At 38.8% G+C, this 27,923-nt stretch overlaps 1 protein-coding gene across 1 annotated transcript in view; it reads left to right on the top strand.

The window, feature by feature from the left end:
- LOC111145753 (dynein axonemal heavy chain 3) overlaps positions 1–27,923 on the top strand; it is a 164,081-nt gene that overhangs the window by 89,520 nt on the left and 46,638 nt on the right. The window contains exons 39-43 of the mRNA XM_022500938.1: positions 449–578; positions 3,252–3,497; positions 22,304–22,407; positions 25,257–25,551; positions 27,346–27,525. Coding sequence (XP_022356646.1) covers positions 449–578; positions 3,252–3,497; positions 22,304–22,407; positions 25,257–25,551; positions 27,346–27,525 — 955 coding nt within the window. The remainder of the gene's footprint in view (positions 1–448; positions 579–3,251; positions 3,498–22,303; positions 22,408–25,256; positions 25,552–27,345; positions 27,526–27,923) is intronic.

The following is a 27,923-nucleotide window of genomic DNA, read 5'->3' as shown; positions in this document are numbered from 1 at the left end:
CAGAGAATTACTGAAAATGAGCCCTGAACTTAGCTCTGCCCTTCCTGTGGCCACTTTATACAGGAGTCCAGCCTCAAAAATGCACAACAGTCATTTGAAAATCTTTTAGAATTCCTAAGGATTCTTGTACAAGCAAGTCAGATACTCAGTCTGGGCCCTAAAATTTTTTGTGCATCTTGTAGCTGGCCCACAGTAGCTCCAAGCCTCTCTGAATATCCAGCTCTGGGCAGTGAAATGGAAGGGATGGGCATGGCCTACGGTCTGCACAGTCCATTAAGTAGGAAGCTAGAGTCAGAGGCCTCGGTGCCCCTTGTCTTTTCCCCGATATACTGACACTCTAACCAGCAACCATATCAGCATCTCCAGCCTTCTAGAGGTGTACCCAGCCCTTAGTCTTAAACTCATTTTTTTTTTATAACATCTCTTCAAATTTCATTTCTACCTTCAGGTCAATGACATGTTCATGTGGCTTGTCCAGCCCTGCCTGGAATTTATTCACCTTCAGTGTAAATTTGTGGTCCAAACATCTCCTATCCACCTTGTCTTCTCAATGATGAGACTGTATTCCTCCCTGTTTGGTATGTGCTACCTACAATTCTTAAGCCAAGTGAAGGTGGGTAGGTGCGGGATATTTCTTCTGTTCCCATCCCTTCTATTCCCCCCACCTCCATGGGTCACAATGAGACCAGAATTTTCGTCTAGAACAAGTAAGCATTTGGAGTGTAGATAGCAAAGTTTAGTGGAAAGAGTCCATGGGTTTTGGCTTTACCCTTAATCTTGGATTGATTTCTCGGGTATTTTTATGCACTTTACTCCATCCTTTCTCATGTTAGGTTCCTCATCCACACAAAGGGAATAACAGTTTCTGTCCCTCTTTACCTAACTAGAATATCCTAGAGGGAAAAGAATTTAGATGATACATGTGAATGTGTCTGAGCAAAAAAAAAAAGATCCCCCCAAAAAATGAGACTGCGAATTTTCCCATGCTAAAGAAAACTGACAAAAAACAGTGTAACATGGTTACACTGTTAAGAGAACTGATCATATCAGTATACAAAACTAGGGACCCTTCTTTCAGACATGAGAAGTACAATAAATCATGGAACCATTTGTTTAATGGACCTAGAGAAGTTCTCTGTAATGATCTCATATAAATCAAATTTTGTTGAATTCTGTAGAAAATGACCAAAGATGTGTCAATTTGGAGAACTTTTTATTGGATGCCATTTCTTTCTCAAGATGGCACATAATTCAAATTCAAGATGGATCTTCCTACGACTCCTGTTACATGGACATTTTCTCAGTTCATTTCTTCCAAAAGCATTACAGGTGCAGATAAAAAAAATACAACATGGTGAACAGTTGACTGGAGACTTTCTTTGGCTAACTATTATGTGATTTTCTGAAGTTAAAATTACAGGAATTATAGGCAATTTTTTCAAAAGCACACTAACTTTATACGGTGCCAGATATTTGCATCATTAGTTGTAGATTTTGAGTATTTTCTCAAGTTCTGTTTCCTGTCCTTGTGTAGTATCTCCTCCAGGAAAGAAGGCATCTATGAAATACTGATTCATTGTCCCCAACACTGAGTGACCTAATCTCTTGCCTTCCCAAATATATAGCCATGAGTCCTTATCAGGAGTGCTGAAAGACACACAACTACTAAATACTGGGGACTGGGTTTGAGTGCACACGTACCTAATTTCAGGGCCCTAACTTTTACTCTGTCAGTGCTAAAATGCAAGAGCACGGTAACTATGATCAACAAGGCCTTGAGATAAGGAATAATAAATACATTTTTAGCCTTGCAAAAAAAAATTGCTAAAAGACTATATTGAGTCACATAGCTCTTCACCTAGCCTTCTTTAACGTTAACATCTTATATAACCAAGGCACAATGATCAGAATAAGAAAATTAACACTGATAATATATACTATTAACTATACCACAGACTTTATTTGAATTTCAACCATTTTTCCTCAAATGTCCTTTTTTTGTTCTAGGGGGGTCACTTTTTTTTTTTAATTGTTGCATCTTATTCATCTCTTTTAATCTGTTACAGTTCTTCAGCCTTTCCTTGTCTTTTCTTTTCTTCTCTCTCTTTTTTTTTTTTTTTTTTGACTCTACCTCCATGGGGCCTCATGACCCTGAGATCAAGATTGCATGCTTCACGGACTGAACCAGCTGGGTGCCCCTTTCCTAGTCTTTTATAACTTTGTCACTTGATAAATACTGGCCATTTATTTCATAGCATGTCTCTCAATTTAAATTTACCTCATGTTTTCTCATAATTGGATTAGGGTTATGCATATTTAGTAAGAATAGCACAAAAGTGGTGATGCATTCTTCTCAGTGCATGATTGGGGATACGTGAAGATAGATCTTATGACTGGTGAAGGCTCTTTGTCCAAGTTAGCTTTGGCCAGAGCCACATTTCTCCACTGTAATGTTCTGATTTTCCCTCATAATTAATAAGTATCTGGGGGAAGATAATTTAAAACTATGCAAATATCCTATTTCTCCTCAAATTTTCACCCACAGATTTTAACATCCATTGGTGGGCCTTGCCTACCACAGTTAGAACAGTGGCATTTGCCTAATGTTTATTTTCCATTTCTATGTGTATTCCTTTTACATTTACTAATTAGAATTCTTCTGTAAGAAAGACTGTTCTTCCCTATTTGCTAATTCAGTTATTTACTGATTAAAGTATGGGCTCACGGATGTTTATTTTATTTTATGGGTTATAATCCAATTCTGTAATTATTTTGTTCCTCAAATGTCTTCAGCCAATGAGAACTCCTTCAGGTTGGTTCCCATGTCCTTTTACAATTACAAAAACATTATAATATATATACAAATATACAAAATATATTAACATATGTTTAAATATAAAATACATAAAAAATAAAAATAAGAAAAGGGACACCTGGGTGGCCCAGTTGACTAAGTGTCTGACTCTTGATTTCAGCTCAGGTTTTGATCTCAGGGTCATGAATTCAAGCCCTAAATTGGGCTCTAGACTGGGCATGGAGCCTACTTAAAAAATAGAAAAAAAATAGAAAAATTATTAAAAACTAAGAAAAAATATATGTGGATAAACGATCTGGCAGGTGATGGCCACTCAGCCACTCTCAGTCCCCTCCCCAGAGCCCTCGAAGAAAAGACCTCCCAGTTTCCATCGTTTAGATCTGTATATAAGCAGGTATATGCAGCTTCTCCTGAGGTTCCTTTTTCTTGCTTTTAGATGAAATCAAGAAAATAGATGAGGAGGAAAGAGAATTACATGAAGGCCTGACAAGTCAACAGATCTTTCTCTGGCTGCAAGGTCTATTCCTCTTTGCCTTGGTGTGGACCGTGGCAGGCACCATCAATGCGGACAGCAGAAAGAAATTTGATCTGTTTTTCCGGAACCTGATCATGGGTATGCATGATAACAATCCAAGGCCCAAAAGTGTCAAACTCACCAAAAACAACATATTTCCAGAAAAAGGTAACAGTACCTGTTTGATTTGTCTTGCTCTAATAATTTGGATCATATGGTTCCAAATCCAACCAAAACATTTGGGCCTAGTAAGGGTGTCACAAAGGCAGGGGGAGATTTTATAGTTTGCCTGGTAGGGTTCAGGTCTTCAGAGCTGACCCACATATATAAGAGATGGGTGATCCTGAAGTCAGGGTCTTATGGGATGTTTTAACTATTATTTTCATTCAGAAAAGTTGAAATACCTTTTTTTCAAAAATTACCCATAATTCCATCACTCAAACAGGCCCCAGGATAGTTTACTTATGTTTTTTCTTATTCCCTTCTAGTCCTGTTCTGTGTTTACCTTCATCATATCATGGTGATTATGACATTAATATCTGTTATAATTTTGTCATTGTAACCTAATATCATATTGAAATGTTTCCATTTTTGCCATATACATTATCTTCAAAATGATCACTTTAATGACTAAATGTTCTATGTGTGCCATCATTTACTAAAATATCAAAAGATTTTTTTCTTTTAAGTAACTTTAATTTTTTTTTCCTTATCACCATTATAATATAGAAAACACAGAGAAGGAAATTGCAGAAAATAAAAACCAATGATAATCCAGTTACCCAGAAATAATCACTTTTAATATTTTTTCTTCCAGTTTATTCTATATTTCTGTACTAAAAAGGGCATCATACTATAAATGCTTTCCAAATAGCTTTACTTTTTGTGATTATTAAATAGTATATAAGGGGCCATGAAATAACTTCTGGAGTGATATATGGAGAGATACTTGTTTTACACTAGATATTTGCATTTGTCAAAATTCAGTGAATATACACTTAAGATTTGTGCATTTCATTGTAAATTTTATATCAAGAAAAAATGTAAACAAATATGGAAAAGTAAATTATATAAAGGGTCAAGTTTATGAGGAAGTGTATAGATGTATACAATTTACTTTGAAATCTGTCCCCCAAAATAAGATGGCTTAATTGGTGGATAGAGGGGTAAACAGGTATATGATAAAACAAGTGAAAACGAAAACAAACCAAAACAAAAATAAGTGAAAACTAATGGTAAAATCTAGGAGAGGGTATACAAATGTTTTCTGTATGATGTTTTCAGTATTTATTTTTAAAACTTTACATAATAATCATAATAAATGAGTGAATAGGGGCGCCTGGGTGGCTCAGTGGGTTAAGCCGCTGCCTTCGGCTCAGGTCATGATCTCGGGGTCCTGGGATCGAGCCCCGCATCGGGCTCTCTGCTCGGCGGGGAGCCTGCTTCCTCCTCTCTCTCTGCCTGCCTCTCTGCCTGCTTGTGATCTCTCTCTGTCGAGTAAATAAATAAAATCTTAAAAAAAAAACAAAAAAAAATGAGTGAATAAGTAGGTGTCACCGCCTCTCTACACAATCTTTCTTCAGCATAAGTGGCACACTTCATGCGATATAGTCATCTGTCAGATAAACTGCATAGAGGCCCTGGACCTTTATTTAGATACTAGTACATTCATTCTTTTTTCTTTCTTTTTTAAAAGATTTATTTATTTTCTTTATTTGAGAGAGAGAGCAGGGGCCAGGGTGTGGCACAGAGGGAGGGGGAGAAAGAAACCCAAGCTGACTGCACTGAGCATGGAGCCAGAGCAGGGCTTGGTCTCATAACTCTGAGATCATAACCTGAGCTGACACCAGGAGTCAGACGCCCCACCATCTGTGCCAACCAGGTGCCCCCTTTTTTCTTTGTTTTGTCTTTTACTCTCGTCCTCCACTTTTTCCTTTGTCTTTTACATGTTCTTTGATTTAGAAGATTATTTTTTATTGTGCTAAAATATGCATAACATAAACATTTACCACTTTAGAGGCGCCTGGGTGGCTCAGTCAGTTAAGCAGCTGCCTTTGGCTCAGGTCATGATCCCAGGGGTCTGGGATCCAGCCCCGCATCAGGCTCTCTGCTCAGCAGGGAGCCTGCTTCTCCCTCTCCCACTGCCTGCCGCTCTGCTTACTTGTGCTCTCTCTCTAACTCTCTGTCAAATGAACAAATAAAATCTTTTTTAAAAAAAAACATTTTTAAGTGTACAGTTCAGCGATGTTATACACTGTTGTGCAATTATCACCACCATTTATCTCCAGAACTTGTTTCATCTTCACGGACTAAAAATTCATTTTCAGTGAACACCATCTCCATATTTTCCCCTTCTCTATCCCCCTGGCAACAACTATTCTACTTTCAGTCTCTATAAATTTGACTACCCTAGTTACCTCATGTATGTAGAATCATATAGTATCTGTCCTTCTTTGACAAGTTTATTTCACTTTGTAATATCTTCAGAGTTCATCCATGCTGTAAATATCAGAATTTCCTTCCTTCTTAAGGCTAAATAATATTCCATTGTATGTATATACCACATTTTGTTTCTCTGTTCATCTGTTGATGGACACTTGAGTTGCTCTCGCCTTTTGGCTATTGTGAATAATGCTGCTATAAACATGGCGTACAAATATTTGTTCAAGTCTCTTGCTTTCATTTCTTTCGGCTATATGCTCAAAAGTGGAATTTAGGGATCATTTGGTAATTCTGTATTTAAGTTTGTGAGGAATTGCCACAGTGTTTTTCATAGTGGTTGTACCATTTTACATTTCCACAAGCAATGCATAAGAATTCTGATTTCTCCACATTCTCATGTATTGTTTTGTTTTGCTTCTTATAACAGCTACCCTAAGTGTGAAATGCATTCTTGATTTTTTTTTAGAAAAAATGAATAGATCATATAATAAAAAAGATATATGTTTTTAAAAAGACAACCACTATTAACATTTTGATAACCATCCTCTTAGACATTTCCCTTTTAGACATTTCCCATTTAGACATATATGTACCTTTAGATTTATTTTCTCAAACATGATATTGTTCTACTCTTGTTTTCATCATTTTCTCGTTTTTGTAATCATTAATAACACTGTGATGAACAGTGTTCTGGTGGCTACCTACTTGCTTAAGCCACGATTATTTTCTTAGGATAATTTCTTAGAAATAAAATAGCTGCATCAAGGATCAATAAAATTTTAAGATTTGATTGCTAAATTTCCCCTGTGCCTGAGTGTTACCATTTTTTAAAATCTTGGGCGATTTGAAATATGAAAATGCTCTTTCATTTTAACTTTCTTCTTTTTGTAAAAAAATATTTTAATAGACTTTAATTTTAGAGCAGTTTTAGGTTTGTAGAAAAAAATGAGCATAAAGTACAGAGTTCCCACATCCCCCTTTCCCAAACCACCCCTCCCTTCCAGTTTCCCTGTAATTAACATCTTGCATTAGTGTGGTACACTTGTTAAAATTTTTGAACCAATATTGATAAATTATTATTTAACTAAAGTCCATATTTTACATTTTCGCTCTTTGTGTTGTATACTTTTAAGGGTTTTGACAAATAATATCATCTATTCACCATGACAGTAGCATACAGAAGAGTTTAACATTGCCCTAGAAATCCCTTATCTCCACCTATCATCCCTCCTCCTACTTAACTCCTGGCAACCACTGATGGATTTCCTCTCTGTATAGTTTCACCCTTTTCAGGATGTGACATAGTTGGAATCATAGAGTGTGTAGTCTTTTCAGATTAGTTTAGGCATATGCATTTAAGACCTTTTACATCTTTGTGTGCCTTGATAGCTTATTTCACTGAATAATAATCCGTTGTATAACTATTTATCCATTCATCTATTAAAGGTCCTTTTGTCTTATTCCAATTTGGGGAAATTTAAAATGAACCCGGTATAAACATTCATGTAAAGGTTTTTTTATATGGATATAAGTTTTCACTTCATCTGGTACAAACCTAGGAGCGTGATTACTGCATCATATGGTGAGCCTGTGTTTAGCTTTGTAAGAAACTGTCAAATATGTATACCAAAGTGATTGTGCCATTTCGCATCCTGACCGGCAAAGAATGGGAGTTTCTGTTGTTCTTCATCTACATCTGCCTTAGCATTTAGTGTTATCGGTTTTGGATTTTAGCCATTCTAATAGGTGTGTAGTGGTATCTTGTTTTAATTTGCAGTTCCCTAAAGACATAGAGTGCTGAGCATCTTTTTTAAATATTTTTTATTTTACCATAATCCCTATACCAAATGTAGGCCTCAAACTTATAATCCTGAGATCAAAAGTTGCACATTCCACTGAGTGAGCCAGCCAGGTGCCCCATGGCATCTTTTCATATTTTTTTTCCCACCTGTATATCTTCTTTGGGGAGTTGTTATTCATATCTTTCTCTCCTTTTTAAATTAGATTGTTTTCTTATTTTTGAGTTTTTCGTGTTCTTTGTATATTTTGGATATAAGTCCTTTATCAGATACATATTTTATAGATATTTTCTCCCACACTATGGCTTGTCTTTTCATTCTTTTTTTTTTTTAAGATTTTATTTATTTATTTGACAGAGAGCGATCACAAGTAGATGGAGAGGCAGGCAGAGAGAGAGAGAGAGAGGGAAGCATGCTCCCTGCTGAGCAGAGAGCCCAATGCAGGACTCAATCCCAGGACCCTGAGATCATGACCCGAGCCGAAGGCAGCGACCCAACCCACTGAGCCACCCAGGCGCCCTAAGTCTTTTCATTCTCTTAACAGTATCTTCCATAGAGCATAAGTTTTGAATTTTAATGAAGTCACCAATTTTTTTCTTTGATGGGTCATGCTTTTAGTATTGTATCTAGAAAGTCAGTACCAAACCCAAAGTCATCTAGACTTTTTCATATGTTATCTACTAGAAGTATTTTAGTTTTGTGTTTTGGATTTAAATCCACTACCCAGGGGTTCCTGGCTGGCTCAGTCAGTCAAGCGTCTGCCTTTGGCTTGGGTCATGATCCCAGGGTCCTGGGATTGAGCCCCACAAACAGGCTCTCTGCTTAGTGGGGAGCCTGCTTCTCCCTCTGCCTACCACTCCCCCTGCTTGTGCTCTGTCTCTCTCTGTCAAATAAATAAATAAAATCTTCTTTTAAAATAATAAATAAATCTATCCATTTCAAATTAATTTTTGTGAAAGGTGTAAGATCTGTATCTAGGTTCTTTTTATTTGCTTGTCTATAGATGTCTACTTGTTCCAGGGCTAGTTTTTGAAAAGACTATTCTCAATTGAATTGTCTTTGCTCCTTTGTCAAAAATCACTTGACAATATTTGTGTGAAAATATTTCTGGATTCTCTGGTCTGTTCTACTGATCTGTCTATTCTTTTACCAATGCCATTATTGTCTTAGTTACTATAGCTTCCTACTAAGTCTTGAAATTAGATAGTGTAAGTCCTCCAACTTTGTTATCCTTCAATATTTTATTGACTATTCTAGATATTTTACCTTCCCATGGAAACTTCAGAATTCAGGGCACCTGGGTGGCTCAGTCGTTAAGCATCTGCCTTCGGCTCAGGTCATGATCCCAGGGTCCTGGGATCAAACCCAGAGGCTTCCTGCTCTCCCTCTCCCATTCCCCCTGCTTGTGTTCCCTCTCTCACTGTGTCTCTTTCTGTCAAATAAATAAATCTTAAAAAAAAAATATATAGAATCAGTTTGTCAGCATCTACAGAATAACTGGCTGGGATTTTTATTGGGATTGTATTAAAGCTATAGATCAAATTGAAAAGGGGTAGCATCTGAACAATTTTGAGTCTTCTTATTCATGAGCACGAGTTCTGTCTCCATTTATGTAGATCTTTTTTGATTTCCTTCATCAGCATTTTATAGTTTTCCTCATGTAGCTCTTGTACATTTTTTATTAGATTTATACCAAGTATTTCATATTTTTGGTGCTAATGTAAATGGTATCATGGCTTTAAATTCAAATGCCTATTTTTCTTTACTGCTGTCTAGGAATGCACTTGACTTTTGTATATTAGCTTTATATCCTGCAATTTTGCTATAATCACTTTCAAATTCCAGTAGTAGTGTTTGGTTGATTCTGTTGGGATTTCCTGAATGGATAATCATGCCATCAGCAAGCACAGTTTTATTTCTTCCTTCCCAATCTTTTTATTGCCTTTAAAAAAAAAAAATCTAATTGCTTAAGAGAGGACTTCCTGTATGATATTGAATAGGAGTGATGAGAGGGGGCATCCGTATCTAGTTCCTGACACTAAAAGTATGATGTTAGCTGTAGGTGTTTAGCTGATATTCTTTATCAGGTTCAGGAAGTTCCTCTCTATTCCTAGTTCACTGTCATGAGTGGGTATTGGCTTTTGTCAAATGTTTTTTTCTGAATCTATTGATATGGTCTTGTGATTTTTCTTCTTTGACCTATTTCTGTAATGAATTATGTTAATTGATTTTGTGCCTTACATAACTAGAATAAATCCTGCTTGGTTGTAGTGTGTAGTTTTTTTTTTAATATATTGTTGGATTTGATTTGCCAGTATTTTGTTAAGGATTTTTGCATCTGTTTTGATGAGAGATACTGTCTATAGTCTTCCTTTCTTTTGGTTTTGGGATCAAGGTTATGCTGACCTCATAAAGTAAATATGCTTTTATTTTCTGGAGAAGATTGTAGGAAATTGGTATAATTTTTTTTCCTTAAATGCTTAGTAGAATTCATCATCTGGGTCTGATTCTTTCTCTTTTGGAAGATTATTAATTATTGATTCAATTTCTTAAATAGAGACCATTCTATTCAAATTATCTACTTCTACTTATATGAGTTTTGACAGATCATGTCTTTTGAAGAATTGTTTTATTTCATCTAAGTTATCAAATTTGTGGTCATAGAGTTGTTCCTAATATGCCTTTTACTTCTTCGTAATGTCCCTGGTGTCAGTCCTGATGGTTCTTCGTTTGTTTCTGATATTAGTAATTTGTGTCTTCTCTCTTTTTTCTTGGTTGGCCTGGCTGGAATTTTGTCAATTTTGTTAATCTTTTCAAAGAAACAGCTTTTGGTTTTGTTGATTTTTATCTGTTGATCTTCTGTTTTCATTTTCCTCTATTTCTGCTCTAATTTTTATTATTTATTTTCTTCTACTTATTTTGATTTAATTTGTTCTTCATTTTCTAGTTTCCTAAGATAGAAGCTTAGATTATTGATTTTAGAGCTTTCTTCTTTCCTGACATATGCATTCAATGCTATAAATTTCTCTTTAAGCACATCTTTCACTGCATCCCACAGATGTTGGAAAGTTGTGTTTTCATTTATTTCAAATATATAAAAATTTCTCCTGAGACTTTTCTTTGATTCATGTATTATTTAGAAGTTTGTTGTTTAATCTTAAAGTATTTGAGGATCTTCCAGCTATCTTTTTGTTACCGATTCCTAGGGTTTTTTTTTTTTAAGATTTTATTTATTTATTTGACAGAGAGAGAGAGAGATCATAAGTAGGCAGAGAGGCAGGCAGCGGGGAGGAGGGGAAGCAGGCTCCCCGCTGAGCAGAGAGCCCGATGAGGGGCTCCATCCCAGGACCCTGAGATCATGACCTGAGCTGAAGGCAGAGGCTTAACCCACTGAGCCACCCAGGGGCCCCTGATTCCTAGTTTAATTGCATTGTGTTTGAAAGTATATACTGCATGATTTCTTTTTTTTTTTAAGATTTTATTTATTTGAGAGAGAGAGGGTGTGAGAGAGTGATTTTACAAACAGGGGAAGGCGTAGAGGGAGAAGCAGACTCCCCGCTTAGCAGGATGCTGAATGCGGGACTCGATTCCAGGACCCTGGGCTCATGACCTGAGCCAAAGGTAGATGCTTAACTGACTGAACAACCCAGGCATCCTACTGCATGATTTCTACTCTTTAAAATTTTTAAAGTGTGTTTTATGGCCCAGAATGTGGTCTCTCTTGGAGACTGTTCCATGTGAGCTTAAGAAAAATGTATTCTGCTGTTGTTGAAGTAATCTATAAATGTCAGTGAAGTCCAGTTGATGGTGATGATGCTGTTCAGTTTAACTATATCCTCATTCATTTTCTGCCTGCCACCTGTCAATTACAGATAGAGGGGGACTGAAATCTCTAACCGTAATATTTGATTTTTCTATTAATTTTTGCCATCCTATCAGTTTGCCTTATGTATTTTGGTGTTCTGTTCACATTTGTAGTATGCAAATAGTCTCTAATTTTAATTTCTTCTCTTTTTTATTATAAGTGAGATTGAATTTTATATATATAGCAGCTGTTTGTTTTTCCTATGTGCTGATCGGTTTGTGTTCTTTTTTTTAATGCTCTGTTGTAGGGGTTTGCTTTGTTTTTTTTAACAGACTTTAAATGTTTGTTTTCCCTGGATTGTGATGAGTCCTTTCTGTCATTGTCATTGAGGGAAAGCTTTATTGTCTGGCTTCCATATATATAATCTCTTTTCTTGTTTATGTGTTTTTGTCTTTTTTTTTTTTTAAAGATTTTATTTATTTATTTGACAGACAGAGATCACAAGTAGGCAGAGAGGCAGGCAGAGAGAGAGGAAGGGAAGCAGGCTCCCTGCTGAGCAGAGAGCCCGATGCGGGACTCGATCCCAGAACCCTGAGATCATGACCTGAGCCGAAGGCAGCGGCTTAACCCACTGAGCCACCCAGGCGCCCGTGTTTTTGTCTTTTTAAGATAGATTTTTTTTTTCATTTTAATGTCACCCACAACTTCAGTTATGCTTTTACCGCCTTCAATGATTTTAGTACTGCTGTTGTTTTCTCTTGTTTCCCTGTTATCCTTTCTTAGTGTAACAAAAGCAAGTCACGTTGTCAGGGTTTGAATCCTGCCTCCAATACTTACTAGTCAGCCTTAAGGAAGTTACCTGTCCCCTCTCAATTTCCTCAATTATAAAACGGGAACAATAATAATAGTATGCAGTCATGGTGTTCTTGTGCAAATTAAGTGAGTTCATGGGATGCCAGGATGGCTCCATTGGTTAGGCATCCGACTCTTGTTTTTGACTCAGTCATGATCTTGGGGTTGAGATTGAACCCCACATTGGGCTCCACACTCAGTGTGGAATCTGTTTGAGATCCTCTCCCTCTGTCCTTCCCCCATTCATGCTCACTCTCTCTCTATCTCTCAAATAAATGAATAAGAATAAACTTTAAAAACTAAATGAGTTAACACATGTAAATACATTTAGAATAAAAGCATGACATACAGAAAGTTAAATATTAGCGATTTCTGTTGCTGTCTTCTCATCATTGTCATCACCATTCTCATCTATTAGCTCATCCATCTTCCTTTTTTAAATCTCATCTTGCATTTTTATCTTAGCCTCCTTATAGCTTTTTTATTTATTTATTTATTTTTTTGCTGTTTAATTTTTTTTTTTTTAAGATTTTTATTTATTTATTTGACAGAGAGAAATCACAAGTAGGCAGAGAGGCAGGCAGAGAGAGAGGAGGAAGCAGGCTCCCCGCTGAGCAGAAAGCCCGATGTGGGGCTCGAACCCAGGACCTGGGATCATGACCTGAGCCGAAGGCAGCGGCTCAACCCACTGAGCCACGCAGGCGCCCCTACTGTTTAATTTTTTTTAAATGGTGTCTTTTTGTACTCTATTTAGGACTCCAAACAGTTTCCTGAAATTTGGTTTTGAGTCTTACATTAAGCAAGGTTCAGAGGTATACTCTTCAGGTATAATCTCCATATTATATTCCTTTACATTGCAGCATTTTTTTTCACAATTATTTTATACTTTCCTCATCCTTCCAGATCAATCTGTTTGTGCTTTGTGTCCATAAAGATGATGCACAAAGTAAACTTGACCCCATTCTTGGCCCACTTTGTGACAACATCTTTCCATTCCTTCTGCAGCTAGGGGGCTCATGATGTGTCCAGTTCCCACTCAGTTTCTAGGTAACTTTGCCCTGCAATATCTATCTATTGTTATGGCCTTGCTCCTCACTCCATATCCTACTCAACTGATATAAGAAAAACAGTAATTTCCACATGTACTACAAATTGGCTTCTTCATTTACCTTCTTTTGCAGCAACTACTTTACTTAAAATTAAGCAAGTTTGGTTCTGAAAAGGCCATTCATAAGACTACAGTGACACCTTGCAAGTGATCAATGCAAATTTTCCACAGAAAGTTAAGCTTCATTTTTCAACATGGTAAACATACATCTCTCTTTCTGCTAGCTTTCCAAATTCTCACTGCTTTTGGACATGATTAGGGTAAATAATATTCATATAGCACTTTTATTTTTTAGAGAGATTTATTCATTTATTTTAGGGAGAAAGGGAGAGAGAGCATGCGTGAGCACAGGGGTGGGGTATGGAGAGGGAGAGAGAGTCTTAAGCAGACTCCCTTCTGAGCGTGGAAATCAACACAGGGCTCCATTTCATGACTCTGAGCCAAAACCAAGAGTCAGATGCTTAACCAACTGCACGACCCAGGTGCCCCCTTATAACACTTTTAAAATAACCCCAGATGCTGTAAACTCTGCTGTAGAGTAAGGAACAATCGAATGGCCAACATCCAATATCCACGCATGATCAACTAATGCCATCTGTTGGAGGCAGCCTTTTCTATTTGTTTCATCTGTGAACATTCTAGAAAAGGGAAGTTCCTCAACAGAGGGCCATCTGTGACTCTTTACTCTGGAAGGCCATATCTCACTGAATCTAAGGTGCTCTGCCTGACTCCTCCTTACTCATTATGGACTGGGACCCTGCTGCCCCTTACAGCTAGAGAAAGATGGCCTGGTGAGGAGAAAATGAGACAGTCCTCCCGGATTAATACCTGGCAGGGCAACGGAACAGCTACCCAGTTTTCTGTGTGGGTTGTAACCTGACTCTGTGCATCTCAGTGGCCTCCGTTGCCTTTTCTCATGCAATATTTTGGGGTAAGATTTCCCATTCCAGCTGTAAATTCTGCTTGGGTTTTTTTTTTCAGGGTTTTTTCTTTCCCAAATGACATCATTCCACTTCTTTCTCTTGTGCCTTAATAAGTATTTTAGTTTGAAATTTCAAAGCTCCTGGCCAGAACCCATTTGAATCAAAAGACATGTTTCAAGTACTAAGTATGCCTTTTCTATATATAACAACTTTATTGAGGTATAATTTACATACCATAAAATTATCCCATGTAAGTGTACAAATCAGTGGTTTTTTAGTAAATTTGCATAGTTGTGCAACTGTCACCATAATCCAATTTCAGAACATTTTCATCACCCTGGTAAGATCCTTCAGGCCCATTTTCAATTCATCCTTGTTCCCATTTTTTTAGCCTCAGGCAACCACTCACCTGCTCTCTGTATATTTGCTTTTTTCAGGTATTTCATATGTATGAAATCATGGAGTAAGAGACCTCTTATGTCTGACTCTGAGTATACTTTATTACCACCTTAAAAAGCTTATAATGCCTTTCTAGCCTTTCCTCAAGGACACGGGTTAAAATTCTCCTGATAAGAGCTCCAGGGAGGCCTCCCCTGACCTTACTGGACATTGTGTTCTAGGTTTTTCATGCTGAGATGGAGATGTGGGATAAGTGGACTTCTGAGACAAATGCTGGTGGAACTACATTGGGGAGCATATATGAAGGAAAACAAACAGGCTTTTGAGGAGTCTCTCAAGGTCGGGTTCACGTAATCTGACATGGATCCTTGTTTGTCAGCCCAGAGATTTATTTGTCAAAAAAAGTGCTAACTGTCCCTTTATTCACCCATTCACTGTGTGCCCTTTGAAAACTTACTTCAGGGGCGCCCAGGTGGCTCAGTGGGTTAAAGCCTCTGCCTTCGGCTCTGGTCATGATCTCAGGGATCGAGCCCCGCATCAGGGTCTCTGCTCAGCAGGGAGCCTGCTTCCCCCTCTCTCTCTGCCTGCCTCTCTCCAACTTGTGATCTCTGTCAAATAAATAAATAAAATCTTTAAAAAAAAGAAAGAAAGAAAGAAAACTTACTTCATTGTTGAAAATTTACCTACTCTCTCAAGTGCCACAGAGGAACATAGAGTGAAGCAGGGCCTGGTCAGAGGGAGTAGAATTACCTGGATTTCTACTATTACTACTCTTCTCTCCTTTCTGCCCTCATAGCTGCACCAGAGTTTGGGTTAAAAATCACAGTGCAGAGTGAACCAGAGACCTAGAGCTAAATCGTCTCAGTGCCTATCTGTGCTCATCTATGCTGCATGTTTGACATGTGTATCTCATTACCCTCTACAGTGATTTTCTGAGCTTGACATGAAATCAGGCCCATATTATAGGTATACAAATGGTAACCTTAGCCAAGGTCACATAGCCAGTAAATCTAATTTTACTTAGTTGAACTTTTTCTGTTTGGCCTTAATGTTCCTGTATCAAGCCACAAACTAGCTCTAGCTAAATCCTATCGGCCAAGGAAGGGAGACAAATACTTTTCTGATTCATGCTTTTAGAGTCTCCTTTTTTAATTCTTAAAAAAAAAAAAAAAAAATCAATTCCATTAAGTAAAAATGACCAAAAAGTATCTTTGTCCATATTACCCTGTTACAAGTGTTTCAGTTTTCAAAAGATTTTCTCTGTCTTGCCCCCCTGATTTCAGCTCTCTAGTTACCATAATGGCATATTTTTATTCTATTTTCATCTGTCATTCTTTTGTTTTTAAGATCATCTTTGAGAGAGAGGGAGAGACCACTAGTCAAGGGAAGGGGGAGTACAGAGGGAGAGGAAGAAGCAGACTCCCCTCTGAGCAGGGAGCCCAAAGTGGGGCTCCATCTCAGGACCCTGAGATCATGACCTGAGCTGAAGGCAGATGCTTAACTGACTGAGCCACCCAGGTGCCCTGATCTGTCATTGTTTCTTAAAAGCATTTTTTATGTTAATACTTAGTTTTTGCAAAATAATCCATTCATCTCATAAGACATAATTTTGACTGGTCTCCTAATGTGAGACATGTAAATTATTTCCAAATTTTTTGCTATCACAGATGGTGCTGCATACTCATGTATAGAGATTATTTTCATTGTGAATTATTTCCTTATGATAAATTCCCAGAAGTGGGATTTCTGACTTAGACTACAGAACATTTTTGTAGCTCTGTAAGCATAATGCCAGATTGCTTTCTAAAAGTGTTATGCCAGATTAACTTCTAGGTAAAGCTGCAGAGTGATGTAGGATAACAGAGCTCCCTCCTTTAATACCTAATGAAATAAACAAAATCAACAACAACACAATAAAGCCTAAACATTTCCCTGCAACAGCTAGGGAAAATGATTAATTCTATAAATATCCTGATTCTCTAAACATTGAAAAGTAGTGGACAAGAAGAGAAACATAAGATCTGGTATGCTGCCATTTCCCAACCCAGAACCCACCACACCACACTGTTCTAAGAGCGATGTTGGGAGGAATGGTGGTGAGTTGACAAAATCTTGAGAGTTCTCACTGGTCATCACCACTGTGGAGAGAAGTGGATTACAGTGGTGCCTGTTGATGCAAACAATGTCTAAGAGAAACCCTTGGACATGAAGCCTCTGCTTCATAGGGAAATGCCATTGGGAAATGCAAATCAATAACACAGTGAAATTCCACTTCACAGCCAGGCTGAGAATAATAAAAAAACATGGAAAACAACAAGTGTTGGTGAGAACATGGGAAAATTGGAACTCTCACATATGTAAGGGAAATGTAAATAGTACAGCAGTGTTGGAAAGCAATATTTGATAATTCCTCAAAACTTAAACAGAGCTACTGTATGACCCAGCAGTTCCACTCCTAGGTATATGCCCAAGAAAAACAAAACCATTTGTCCACACAAAAACTTGTACATGAATGTTCATAGCAGCATTATTCATAATGGCCAAAAAGTACAATCCAAATTTCCATCAACAGTTGAACGAATGAATAAAATAGAGTATATCCATACAATGGAATATTCTTTAACAATAAAAAGAAGTGAAGTAATAATAATACATGCTACAACATTTTTAGAATGAACCTTAAAAATATCATTATGAGGGATGCCTGAGTTGCTCAGTCGGTTAAGTGTCTGACTCTTGATCTCAGCTCAGGTCTGGCTCTCAGAGTTGTGAGTTCAAGTCCCACATTGGGTTCCACACTGGGAATGGAGTCTACTCTTAAAAAAAAAAAAAAAAGCAGGTTTGACATTGAGACAGTGTAAGTAAATATTGGGGCTTTGTGTTTGCTGAGTCCCCTAATATTGGTCACACAGATACTTTCAACCCTACTTCCTGAAATAAGTGAATGTGTTAATCAACTAGAAAAATAAAGTAAAAAATTTTTTAAAAACATATAGATAGGTAGATCGATTGATAGATTGAACATGGAGTAAAAGAAGGTAGTCACAAAATAACATATATGATTTCATTTACATGAAATTTCCAGAATAGACAAATCTATAGAGACTGTAGATCAGTGGTTGCCTAGTGCTGGAATTGGAGGGGGAGATGAGGGATAACAGCTAAAAGATATAGGGTATCTTTTCCATATAATGAAATGACTTAAAATTGGTTATAGTAATGGCTGCACAACTATGCTTATTAGTACATCACATATACATATATTTTTTAGTAAATCATTGATATGTGTGACTTTTAATTTCAATAAAACTGTCTTTTCAAAGTTTATAGATGAGGTGATAAAACAGAATTAGAGGAAAAGAGGGATTAAAAACCAAAGAAACAGGTGCACCTGGGTGGCGGAGTCAGTTAAGGGTCCAACTCTTGATTTCAACTCAGGTCATGATTTCAGGGTCATGAGATCGAGCCCCACATTGGGCTCCATGCTAAGTGCAGAGCCTACTTGGGGTTCTCTCTGTTCCTTTCCCTCTGCCCCTCCCTCTCACCACCCCCCACCAGGTTACACACACTCCCTCTCTCTCTAAAAAAAAAAAAAAAGAAATCTTACCATTTGCAATGATGTGGATAGAACTAGAGGGTATTATGTCAAGTGAAATAAGTCAAGCAGAGAACGACAATTATATGATTTCACTCATGTGGAATTTAAGAAACAAAACAGCAGATCAGGGAGGGAAGCAAAAAGACAAAATCAGAGAGGGAGACAAACCATAAGAAACTCTTTTTTTCTTTAAGATTTTATCTATTTATTGGGACGCCTGGGTGGCTCAGTTGGTTAAGCAGCTGCCTTCGGCTCAGGTCGTGATCGCAGTGTCCTGGGATCGAGTCCCACATCAGGCTCCTTGCTCAGCAGGGAGCCTGCTTCTCCCTCTGCCTCTGCCTGCCATTCTTGCTCTGTCTGCCTGTGCTTGCTCTCTCTCCCTCTCTCTCTCTCTGACAAATAAATAAATAAAATCTTTAAAAAAAAAGATTTTATCTATTTATTTATTTTTTTATTTTTTTAAAAGATTTTATTTATTTATTTGACAGACAGAGATCACAAGTAGGCAGGGAGGTAGGCCGAGAGAGAAGGAAGCAGGCTCCCTGCTGAGCAGAGAGCCCGATGCGGGGCTCGATGCGGGGCTCGATCCCAGGACCCTGGGATCATGACCTGAGCTGAAGGCAGAGGCTTTAACCCACTGAGCCACCCAGGCACCCCAGATTTTATCTATTTATTTGACAGACAGAGATCACAAGTAGGCAGAGAGACTGGCAGAGGCAGGCAGAGAGAGAGGGGGAAGCAGGCTCCCTGCTGAGCAGAGATCCCGATGCGGGATTCGATCCCAGCACCCTGGGATCATTACCTGAGCCGAAGGCAGAGGCTTTAACCCACTGAACCACCCAGGTGCCCCAAGAAACTCTTAAGTATAGGAAACGAACAGGGTTCCTGAAGGGGTGGGAGGTGGAGAGATGGGGTAACTGGGTGATGACATTAAGGAGGGCATGTGATGTGATGAGTAGTGGATGTTATATACAACTGAGGAATCACTGAACTCTACCTCTGAGACTGTTAATACTCTATATGTTAATTGAATTTAAATAAAATAAAAGTAAATTTAAAATAAAGAAAAACCAAGGGAACAAATTGACAATGAAACAATACCATTAATGATCTAATAAATACATTAGGAATAGCAAGGAATAAAGTGTAGACATCTCATAAATGGCTTAGAGGGAAGGATTGCGCGTACTACACTTACTATACAAGAAAATCCAAATATATTAAAATGATTATCAATAATATGATTGATATGGAGGCCAAACAATGCTAATTCCTTAAGTAGGTAACCCAGTAAATAGTATAGACAATATATACAAAAATATAAATGAGAAATTGTTCCTAAAATGAACATCTGCTTTAACAAATTATGAGCATGCCATGTTTCAAGAAAAACTGATACAGAATAATTGACCAGTGGGGCGCCTGGGTGGCGAGCCCCGCATCGGGCTTTCTGCTCACTGAGGAGCCTGCTCCCTCCTCTCTCTGCCTGCCTCTCTGCCTACTTGTGATCTCTGTCAAATAAATAAATAAAATCTTAAAGAAAAATTGACCAAAAGACATGCTGATTATATGATTGGGCTTACAGATAAAAGAGATTGCATCACACATGTAGGTAAGGAAACAAAGTCAGTGAAGGGGGAGGATCTGATGGATCTCACACGTCCATACAGCAACTTCGTGCACAGGGAAACGTAAGAGAACAGTCAGAAGTTAGAGAAAAAGAAAATGTGAAATGAGAATTCACTCTCAGCCAAGTCACTGTTCAAAAACAAAATCAGCTGACTGATATTACCGAACTTGCAAGAACTTAGAGAATGAAGCACCTATCAGGCCCTTCTTGGGAAAAAAAAAGAAAAGATATCAGCCAACTAACCAATCAGTCAAAATAAAGAACTGTTGAATGGTCTGTGGTAGAAGCCATAAATTTCTGCATTGACTCTATTGAAATAGAGACCTCAGAATAAGGAATGGGAGAATTATGATTCTTCTCCACAACAAAAGGCACCAGAGGAGGGGAGATGGAAGGAAGAGTGAGTTAATCACCTCATAGCTTATAACCGAATCAATGAAATTGATCTAATGTTGAGTCACTTGAATTTACAAATGAAATGTAATGTCAGGATTTGCTTCAAAATACTCCAGACAAAGAAGAAAGAAAAGGAAAGGGAGGGGGAGAGGAAGCGAGAGAGGGAGAGGGAGGGAGGTAAATGAATATGGTGGTGGTTGATGGTGGGAACATGGATGAGACAAGAATAGCAAAATGCTATTATTGAAGCCAGATAATGGGTACATGGCAGTTTATTATACTATTCTCCTCACTTTCATGTCTTTAAAGTAAATTTTTTGCATGATAAGTTAAAATACAATCACAGAGTTGGACTGAATGATTTTTTAAAAGCATAACTTTAATCCCATTATACTTAAAATTATTCTTTAATTAAGAAGCATCATGCGGCTCCTGGTCGGCTCAGTTAGTAGAGCATGCAACTCTCAATCGGGGGGTCATGAGTTCAAGCCCCAGGTTGGGTGTGGAGATTTTTTTTTTCTGAGAGAGAGAAAGAGCACGCACACATGCACACACAAGTTGAGGGAGGGACAGAGGGAGAGCAAGAATCCTAAGCATTCTCCACGCTCAACACTGAGCCTGACGTGGGGCTTAATCTCAAGACCCTGAGATCATGACCTGAGACAAAATCAAGAGTCAGACACCTAACCCACTGAGCCATCCAGGGGCCCCCAAAGATTATTTTTCTTAAAAAAAAAAAAAGTTTGTTAGTGCCTGTTGGTGATGGTTAAAAGTTTAATAAAGATTTTTTTTAAGTGTCTTGCTAAGAGAATAGATCTTAAAAGTTCTCATCACAAGAAAAAAAAATTTGTAAGTGTATGTGGAGACGAATGTTAGCAAGACTTATTGTGGTGATCATTTCACAGAATATACAAATATCAAATCATTATGTTGTACATCTGAAACTATTATATGTCAATCATACCTCAATTTTTTTTTCAAAGAGCATCTTTTAGGAACTAATATCTCTTGTAGTAAATCATGATTTATCTGAAGTTCAGTAGGTCCTTCGGTTTTACTTCAGTTTTTACTCTCCTTTTCTTCTGCTAGAGTTAAATGTAATGAAATTTAACATCTTTATTTTTTTAATAGTATAATATATATATCATATATAATAATTTTGATATGTGATATGTAAGTATATAATATATGTGATCCTATCCTTACCAAATCCTTACTTCCATCTGACCTTCAGTGTTCAATGTGTTTGTGTGCCTAAAAAGAAAGCCAGGGGGGCACCTGGGTGGCTCAATGGGTTAAGCCTCTGCCTTCGGCTCAGGTCATGATCCCAGCGTCCTGGGATCAAGCCCTGCATCGGGCTCTCTGCTCAGCAGGGAGCCTGCTTCCTCCTCTCTCTCTTTGCCTGCCTGTCTGCTAACTTATGATCTCTCTCTTTCTCTCTGTCAAATAAATAAATAAAATCTTTAAATTTAAAAAAAAAAAGAAAGCCAGAAGGATTGCCACCAAAAGTTATTTTGGGGGGTACCTGGGTGGCTCGGTGGGTTAAGCCTCTGCCTTCGGTTCAGGTCATGATACCAGGGTCCTGGGATCAAGCCCCGCATCGGGTTCTCTGCTCAGCAGGGAGCCTGCTTCCCCCTCTCTCTCTCTGCCTGCCTCTCTGCCTACTCGTGATCCCTCTCTCTCTGTCAAATAAATAAAATCTTTTAAAAAATTTATTTTTGGGTGTGAGATTTGATTTATTGCCTTCTTTTATTGTTCTTTTCAATACTTCCTGTTTTACCTTATTAAAATAATTATTTGTGCAATTAGTACCTATCATGTTTTATACAATAAAGTTACTACTCTTTAAATGCTATTTTTCCAGTTTATACAGTTATCATTAATGTGTAAGTTCCTCCACAGCTCTGTCAGTATTGGTAGTTATACATACTCAGATGCCTCTAGCTGAGGTGGCAAAATACCTGAAGTACGAAATGTAAACCCTTGGCGTGCTCACGACCTGTTCTATGTCTTTTAATCCAGGAAGCATCTATGATTTTTATTTCCTCAAGCAAGGTAATGGACACTGGTACACATGGACAGACTATATCACCAAAGAGGAGGAATGTATCCCAGCTAATGCAAAGGTAAAAAGAAGGCGGGGGGGGATTTGCCATGGAGCTTTGGTTTCTAAAATTGCCTGAATTTTCTCCAAGGTGGAGTAATGGATGTCAGTTCTCTATTAGCGTTTATAAGAACTTTCTTTTTTTTATTTTATTTATTTATTGGACAGACAGAGATCACAAGCAGGCAGAGAGGCAGGCAGAGAGAGAGGAAAGGAAGCAGGCTCCCCGCTGAGCAGAGAGCCCGATGCGGGGCTCGATCCCAGGACCCTGGGATCATGACCTGAACTGAAGGCAGAGGCTTTAACCCACTGAGCCACCCAGACGCCCCCATAAGAACTTTCTTTTAGAAAAATTTCAAACTTGAGCTGGATCAGCCTTCAAAAGCATGGACTTTAGAATTAGAGAGCCTCAGATTCCTTACTCAACCTTCACGCTCTCTGCCTCAGTTTACTCAATGACACAGTAGCAGAAAAAATACTCGAAGGGTGTTTGCGAGAATTGAAGGCATTCTACGTGAACACATGGCATGCATTATGTGCCAGATCCGTGTTGGTTGCTGTTCTGATGATGACCATTGTCGTGTGGTCAGCAGCCAACACCAGGTGGTCATTGGCCTTACCTCTCAGACATCTCAGCCAAAAAAGATTGTTTTCTTCAAAATTCCCAGAGAAGGTTTCCTTGATGAGAATTCTTAGAGAAACAGGTCCGATTAATGGGTTTTCTGGTTAGCAGATGAGTCAGCTACAACTCCTCATTTCCCTGTGGAAAATTTGCCTCTGTTAGTAGTATCTCGTGGACATACTTTCTTTTTCTGGGGGTGATTGGAGACCATTCAGGCCCCAAATGGAGTGGCGGAGAGTGAATGGAAAAGTGGGGATATTGACAATCAAGTCAGACAGCTGGCAGGACCACAGCTGCTCCTGAAGATGGTGTGATAAGCAGAGGTGGATGTGTGCTGAATCCAGGACCCACTCTGGGGGCTGAGTGTTGTGCAGAAGCCCCAAGCACATAGGTCCAAAACTTTAATTCTCCTTAAAGAGCTTTGTCACCTGAACTCCAGAGGTTTGGAATTGTGCTGAATTCATGCAAATAAGAGAGTTCAATTCAGAGAAGATTTTAAGATCTGCTGAAAATTTTCCCCTTGTCAAACAAGTGTTCTCGTCTCTGAAAATAAAAATCTCTGAAACCCAATTTGCTTTAAACTCCATCTTGGTAGCAAAACAAGCACCTTGTGCCTGATCCTGCACTCAGAACCCCTTACCAGCTACATGGCTTTGGACAAGTGAGCCAATAATTCTCCAACCTCATATAATTACTGGTAAAACTGCCAAGAATAATATAGGGAAAACTTCATAGCTCAACACCTATTCTCTTCATCTATACATCAATTCCTGCTCTGTCTATTCCTTTTCCTTTGAGCAAATTACTTATCAAAAGAAGCCCAGCCTTTTTCTACCAGTATACACAGAGCTTCCATGTTGCACAAACTCAGTTGGCACCATTGACATTATGGTCTAGCTTTGCTTTAGGGGCATCATTTACATAAACCACAGTGTGAATGATGCTTTCTGGAGTTGTGCAAACAGTGGCTCCATGCTGGCCCCTTCCAGCCTAGACATATAAGGAGATGTCAGCATATGATAGACATCTTCCATTCCCTTCCTCTGTTTCCATGGAGGAACCAAATGTCACCAAATGGTTGATGACAAGGTTCAGGTTCAGAGAAGCCAAATTAAGGTAAGGTATTCCTCTCAAAAGTAATAGGGATTCCAGGAGCCCAAGACCAAGCCCTTAGATTCTATCTGGAGTCTGAATAACAGGAAAAGTGTCATAATCCCCATATTGGAAAACAAGTTTAAATGGGGATGGCTCCTAGAACCAAGCATCTGAGTGTTGGAAAAAGCAGATCAAGAATAAGTGCAGGGGGGCGCCTGGGTGGCTCAGTGGGTTAAGCCGCTGCCTTCGGCTCAGGTCATGATCTCAGGGTCCTGGGATCGAGTCCCGCATCGGGTTCTCTGCTCGGCAGAGATCCTGCTTCCCTCTCTCTCTCTCCCTGCCTCTCCATCTACTTGTGATCTCTCTCTGTCAAATAAATAAATAAAATCTTTTAAAAAAAAAAAAAAGAATAAGTGCAGGGAATTGGGGCTGAGGATCACACCCCACCCTCCCAAGCCAGGAAGTAGGATGACATATGAGAAGTGGACCTTGCCTGGGGTGAGGCAGACAAGTTGATTCAGAGCAATGATCTCAGAGGGCAATAGCTTTAGACTGGTCCTTAGTGAAATTGGTGTCTATGCTATGGTAGTTTGGTGGCTAAGAATATAGACTTTGGGGGCACCTGGGTGGCTCAGTGGGTTAAAGCCTCTGCCTTCAGCTCAGGTCATGATCCCAGGGTCCTGGGATCGAGCCCTGCATCGGGCTCTCTGCTCAGTGGGGAGCCTGCTTCCCTTCCTCTCTCTGCCTGCCTCTCTGCCTACTTGTGATCTCTGTCAAGTAAATAAATAAAATCTTAAAAAAAAATAAAAGAATATAGACTTTGGGATTAGACAAGCTGGAATTCCAGTTCCTGCATTTCCACTTACTTGCTATATTACTTGGACAAACTGCAGAAGAACTATAGACCTCAGTTTCCTCATCTACAAAACAGAGCCAATAATGCCCATCTTGACATGCATGATCTCATTTAATCCTCAAAACAACTCAGTGACCTGGGTGCCATTATTATCCTGTATCACAGATGAAGAAACTGAAGCCCCTGGGGAGGTTAAATACTCACTCAAAATCGTAAAGATAGTAAGGGATGGAGCTGAATGCCAAGACCCAGCCTCCCTAGGCCAGTAACAAGACTGTCCCATGTCTTTGTGGTACAGGTCTCAGAACTCATCATCTCCACAATGGAGACAGCCAGACAGTCCTTTTTTTTGAAAACCTACGTGGACCATGAAATTCCAGTGCTGTTCGTGGGGCCCACAGGCACTGGCAAATCAGCCATTACCAACAATTTCCTTCTCCACCTTCCCAAAAGCACCTACCTGCCCAACTTCATCAATTTTTCTGCCCGAACCTCAGCCAATCAGACTCAGGATATCATCATGTCCAAGCTGGATCGACGGCGGAAAGGCCTGTTTGGACCTCCCCTAGGGAAGAAAGCAGTGGTATTCGTGGGTAAGGCATTAGCCTGAATATGAACATAACCAGATTCTTCTATGCTGCAGCAAACCAGAATCTCCCACCATACAGTCCTTCTACTCTAAGGGATAATGTATTTCTGGTTAATGTAATTTAGTATTCCTTCCCTCTCCTTTTCTTCTCCATCCTTCTTCCCTTCCTTTCTTCCTCCCACACTTTTCCCCTCCCCACTTCCCTCCCTTTATCTCATCTTTAATTTTGTCTTTCCATTCTTTCATTACCATGTATTTGTTGATCAAGTATTATATGTCACATTTTCAGTAAGTAAGACATAGTCCAGGTCTTTTTACCTCAGTTAGGCTCCCAGATTCTCCTGAGGTGACAATGAGCCTTTGGATCAGGGAAGGTTACCTTGTAGTGAGAATTAATTCCAGAAACGTGTTTACCTTCTTGCATCTCCAGAAACAACGCTCACTTTGTGATAAACACCTTATTCCATTTTCGTCAGATAAAGGTTACCAGTAAATGTAGAAACTTAATAATTGATAAATAATTATTTGTGAAATAAGCACATTGAGTTTCCAGGATTTTACCTGTTTACAAAATACTTCCTCATTTATTTCGTTTGAGCCTAGCATCCCTATGAGGTTATTAACCATCATTACCATTTTACCAATCAGCTAATTGAGGCTCCAGAAGGTTAAATTCTCTGTCAAACACCTAGAAAATTCTGGAGCCATGACCCAAACCCAGGTTTTTTTTTTTTATTACAAACACATCCTATTTTCCACTGTCTTACTGCTAACTCATAGGTTTGTCATTTAGTAAAAATAATGCCCTACTGTTCTGAGTTATCTCATGTCCTTTCCTTAAAATTCATGTATTGATAGTGTATTATGTGTATTTATATCCTTGCCCACTAACATTAGCTTCCTAAAGGCTGAGATCCAATTTTATTTTGTTTTCCCTTTCTTTTCTTCCCTTTTCCCTTTCCTCCAAACTGTTCTCCCTTCCTATATCTATGGTATTTTCAGAAACAATTTAAGCTTTGCATCCAAATAGATCAAGGTTCAAATCTCACTTTCTAACCCTAGGCCTATTATGATTTAACTTCCATGACCCTTAGTTCCTCACCTCTAATGTAAAGGTAATACTACCTTCCTTATAAAGTTATTATTTGGATTAGATGAGATAATATGTATAAAACTCCTGAAATTTTATCTGACACAAACTTGGCATTCAGTCAGTGTTCATTAGAGAAAAATCAAGAGAGCTTCCATCTACTAGTGTCTTCTATGTGCAGTGACCTGTTCACAATATGCTATTGGGGGAAATCAAACTCTGCCATTGAGAAAGTCACTATCCTTGCCATTCTCATTTTGCTCCTCAAAAACCCTAGCTCAAAACCTTTCTCCCATTGAGGTTCAATTTTTTCTTGGTGATCAAATTATATACCCTGTAGGCTGGGATTATGACTGTCTTCCTCACCATCATATCCCCCCAAAATTAACAAAATGTCTAGCACATAGTACAGAATCAGTATACTGTGGTCGATGGAATGATAAAAAAAAATTAAATACCTGTTTTTTGATGCCAATCCATGCATCCTTAAAGTCACAGTGGGCAGAGATCTCAATGAGGCAGGAGAATGCAGAACCTAGGAAATCCTCTTCTTGTATGGTCAGAATGTCCACTGGCTGAGCTCTGACTAGAGTGAGAATGGGACAAGTAGGCACAGACTCTCCCAGGAGGGAATAGTTATCTATTGCCTCCTATGAGAACAAGGAATCCCAAAGACTTAAAATATGTGGCCATGCCTTCTTTCCCCAGATGACCTCAACATGCCAGCCAAAGAGGTGTACGGGGCCCAGCCCCCCATTGAGCTCTTGAGACAATGGATCGACCATGGTTACTGGTTTGACAAGAAGGACACAAGCAGGCTGGACATCGTGGATATGCTGCTTGTGACAGCCATGGGGCCCCCTGGGGGTGGAAGGAACGACATCACTGGTACGTGAAAGAGAAAGTTGTTTCCTCTTTATCATCCAGCAGAGCCAGACCACCTTCATGGATGGAGGGTTGGTACAGGGCACTCTGTCCTGATGGAAGGTGGAGAAAAGTATATTTGGGCTGTAGCTGGAAGGGTTTGGGCTAGCTCCAGGGAGTGGAATTTGAAGACTTCATGTTGAAAGTTGTGTGAAATGGACTTGAAAAGAGAATGTGAGAGTATTTCCCTCAGCCCTGGAGGAACTCTCCATATGAAAAGGAAAGTTCAGTGGGGTGATGGATTCATGTGTTGTGTTTTTTTACAGTTCTTCAGATTGCCAAAGATCGAACAACTAACCCAAAGTGGCCTAAACAAAATAATACTAATACTACTACTAATAATAATAAAAATAAGAGTTCCC

The sequence above is a fragment of the Enhydra lutris genome, unplaced genomic scaffold, assembly GCF_002288905.1.
Source record: "Enhydra lutris kenyoni isolate GAN:26980312 unplaced genomic scaffold, ASM228890v2 scaffoldscaffold13, whole genome shotgun sequence".
NCBI lineage: Eukaryota > Metazoa > Chordata > Mammalia > Carnivora > Mustelidae > Enhydra > Enhydra lutris.
Note: the sequence above shows the minus strand (reverse complement) of the source record. Positions and strands in the feature narration are given on the sequence as shown.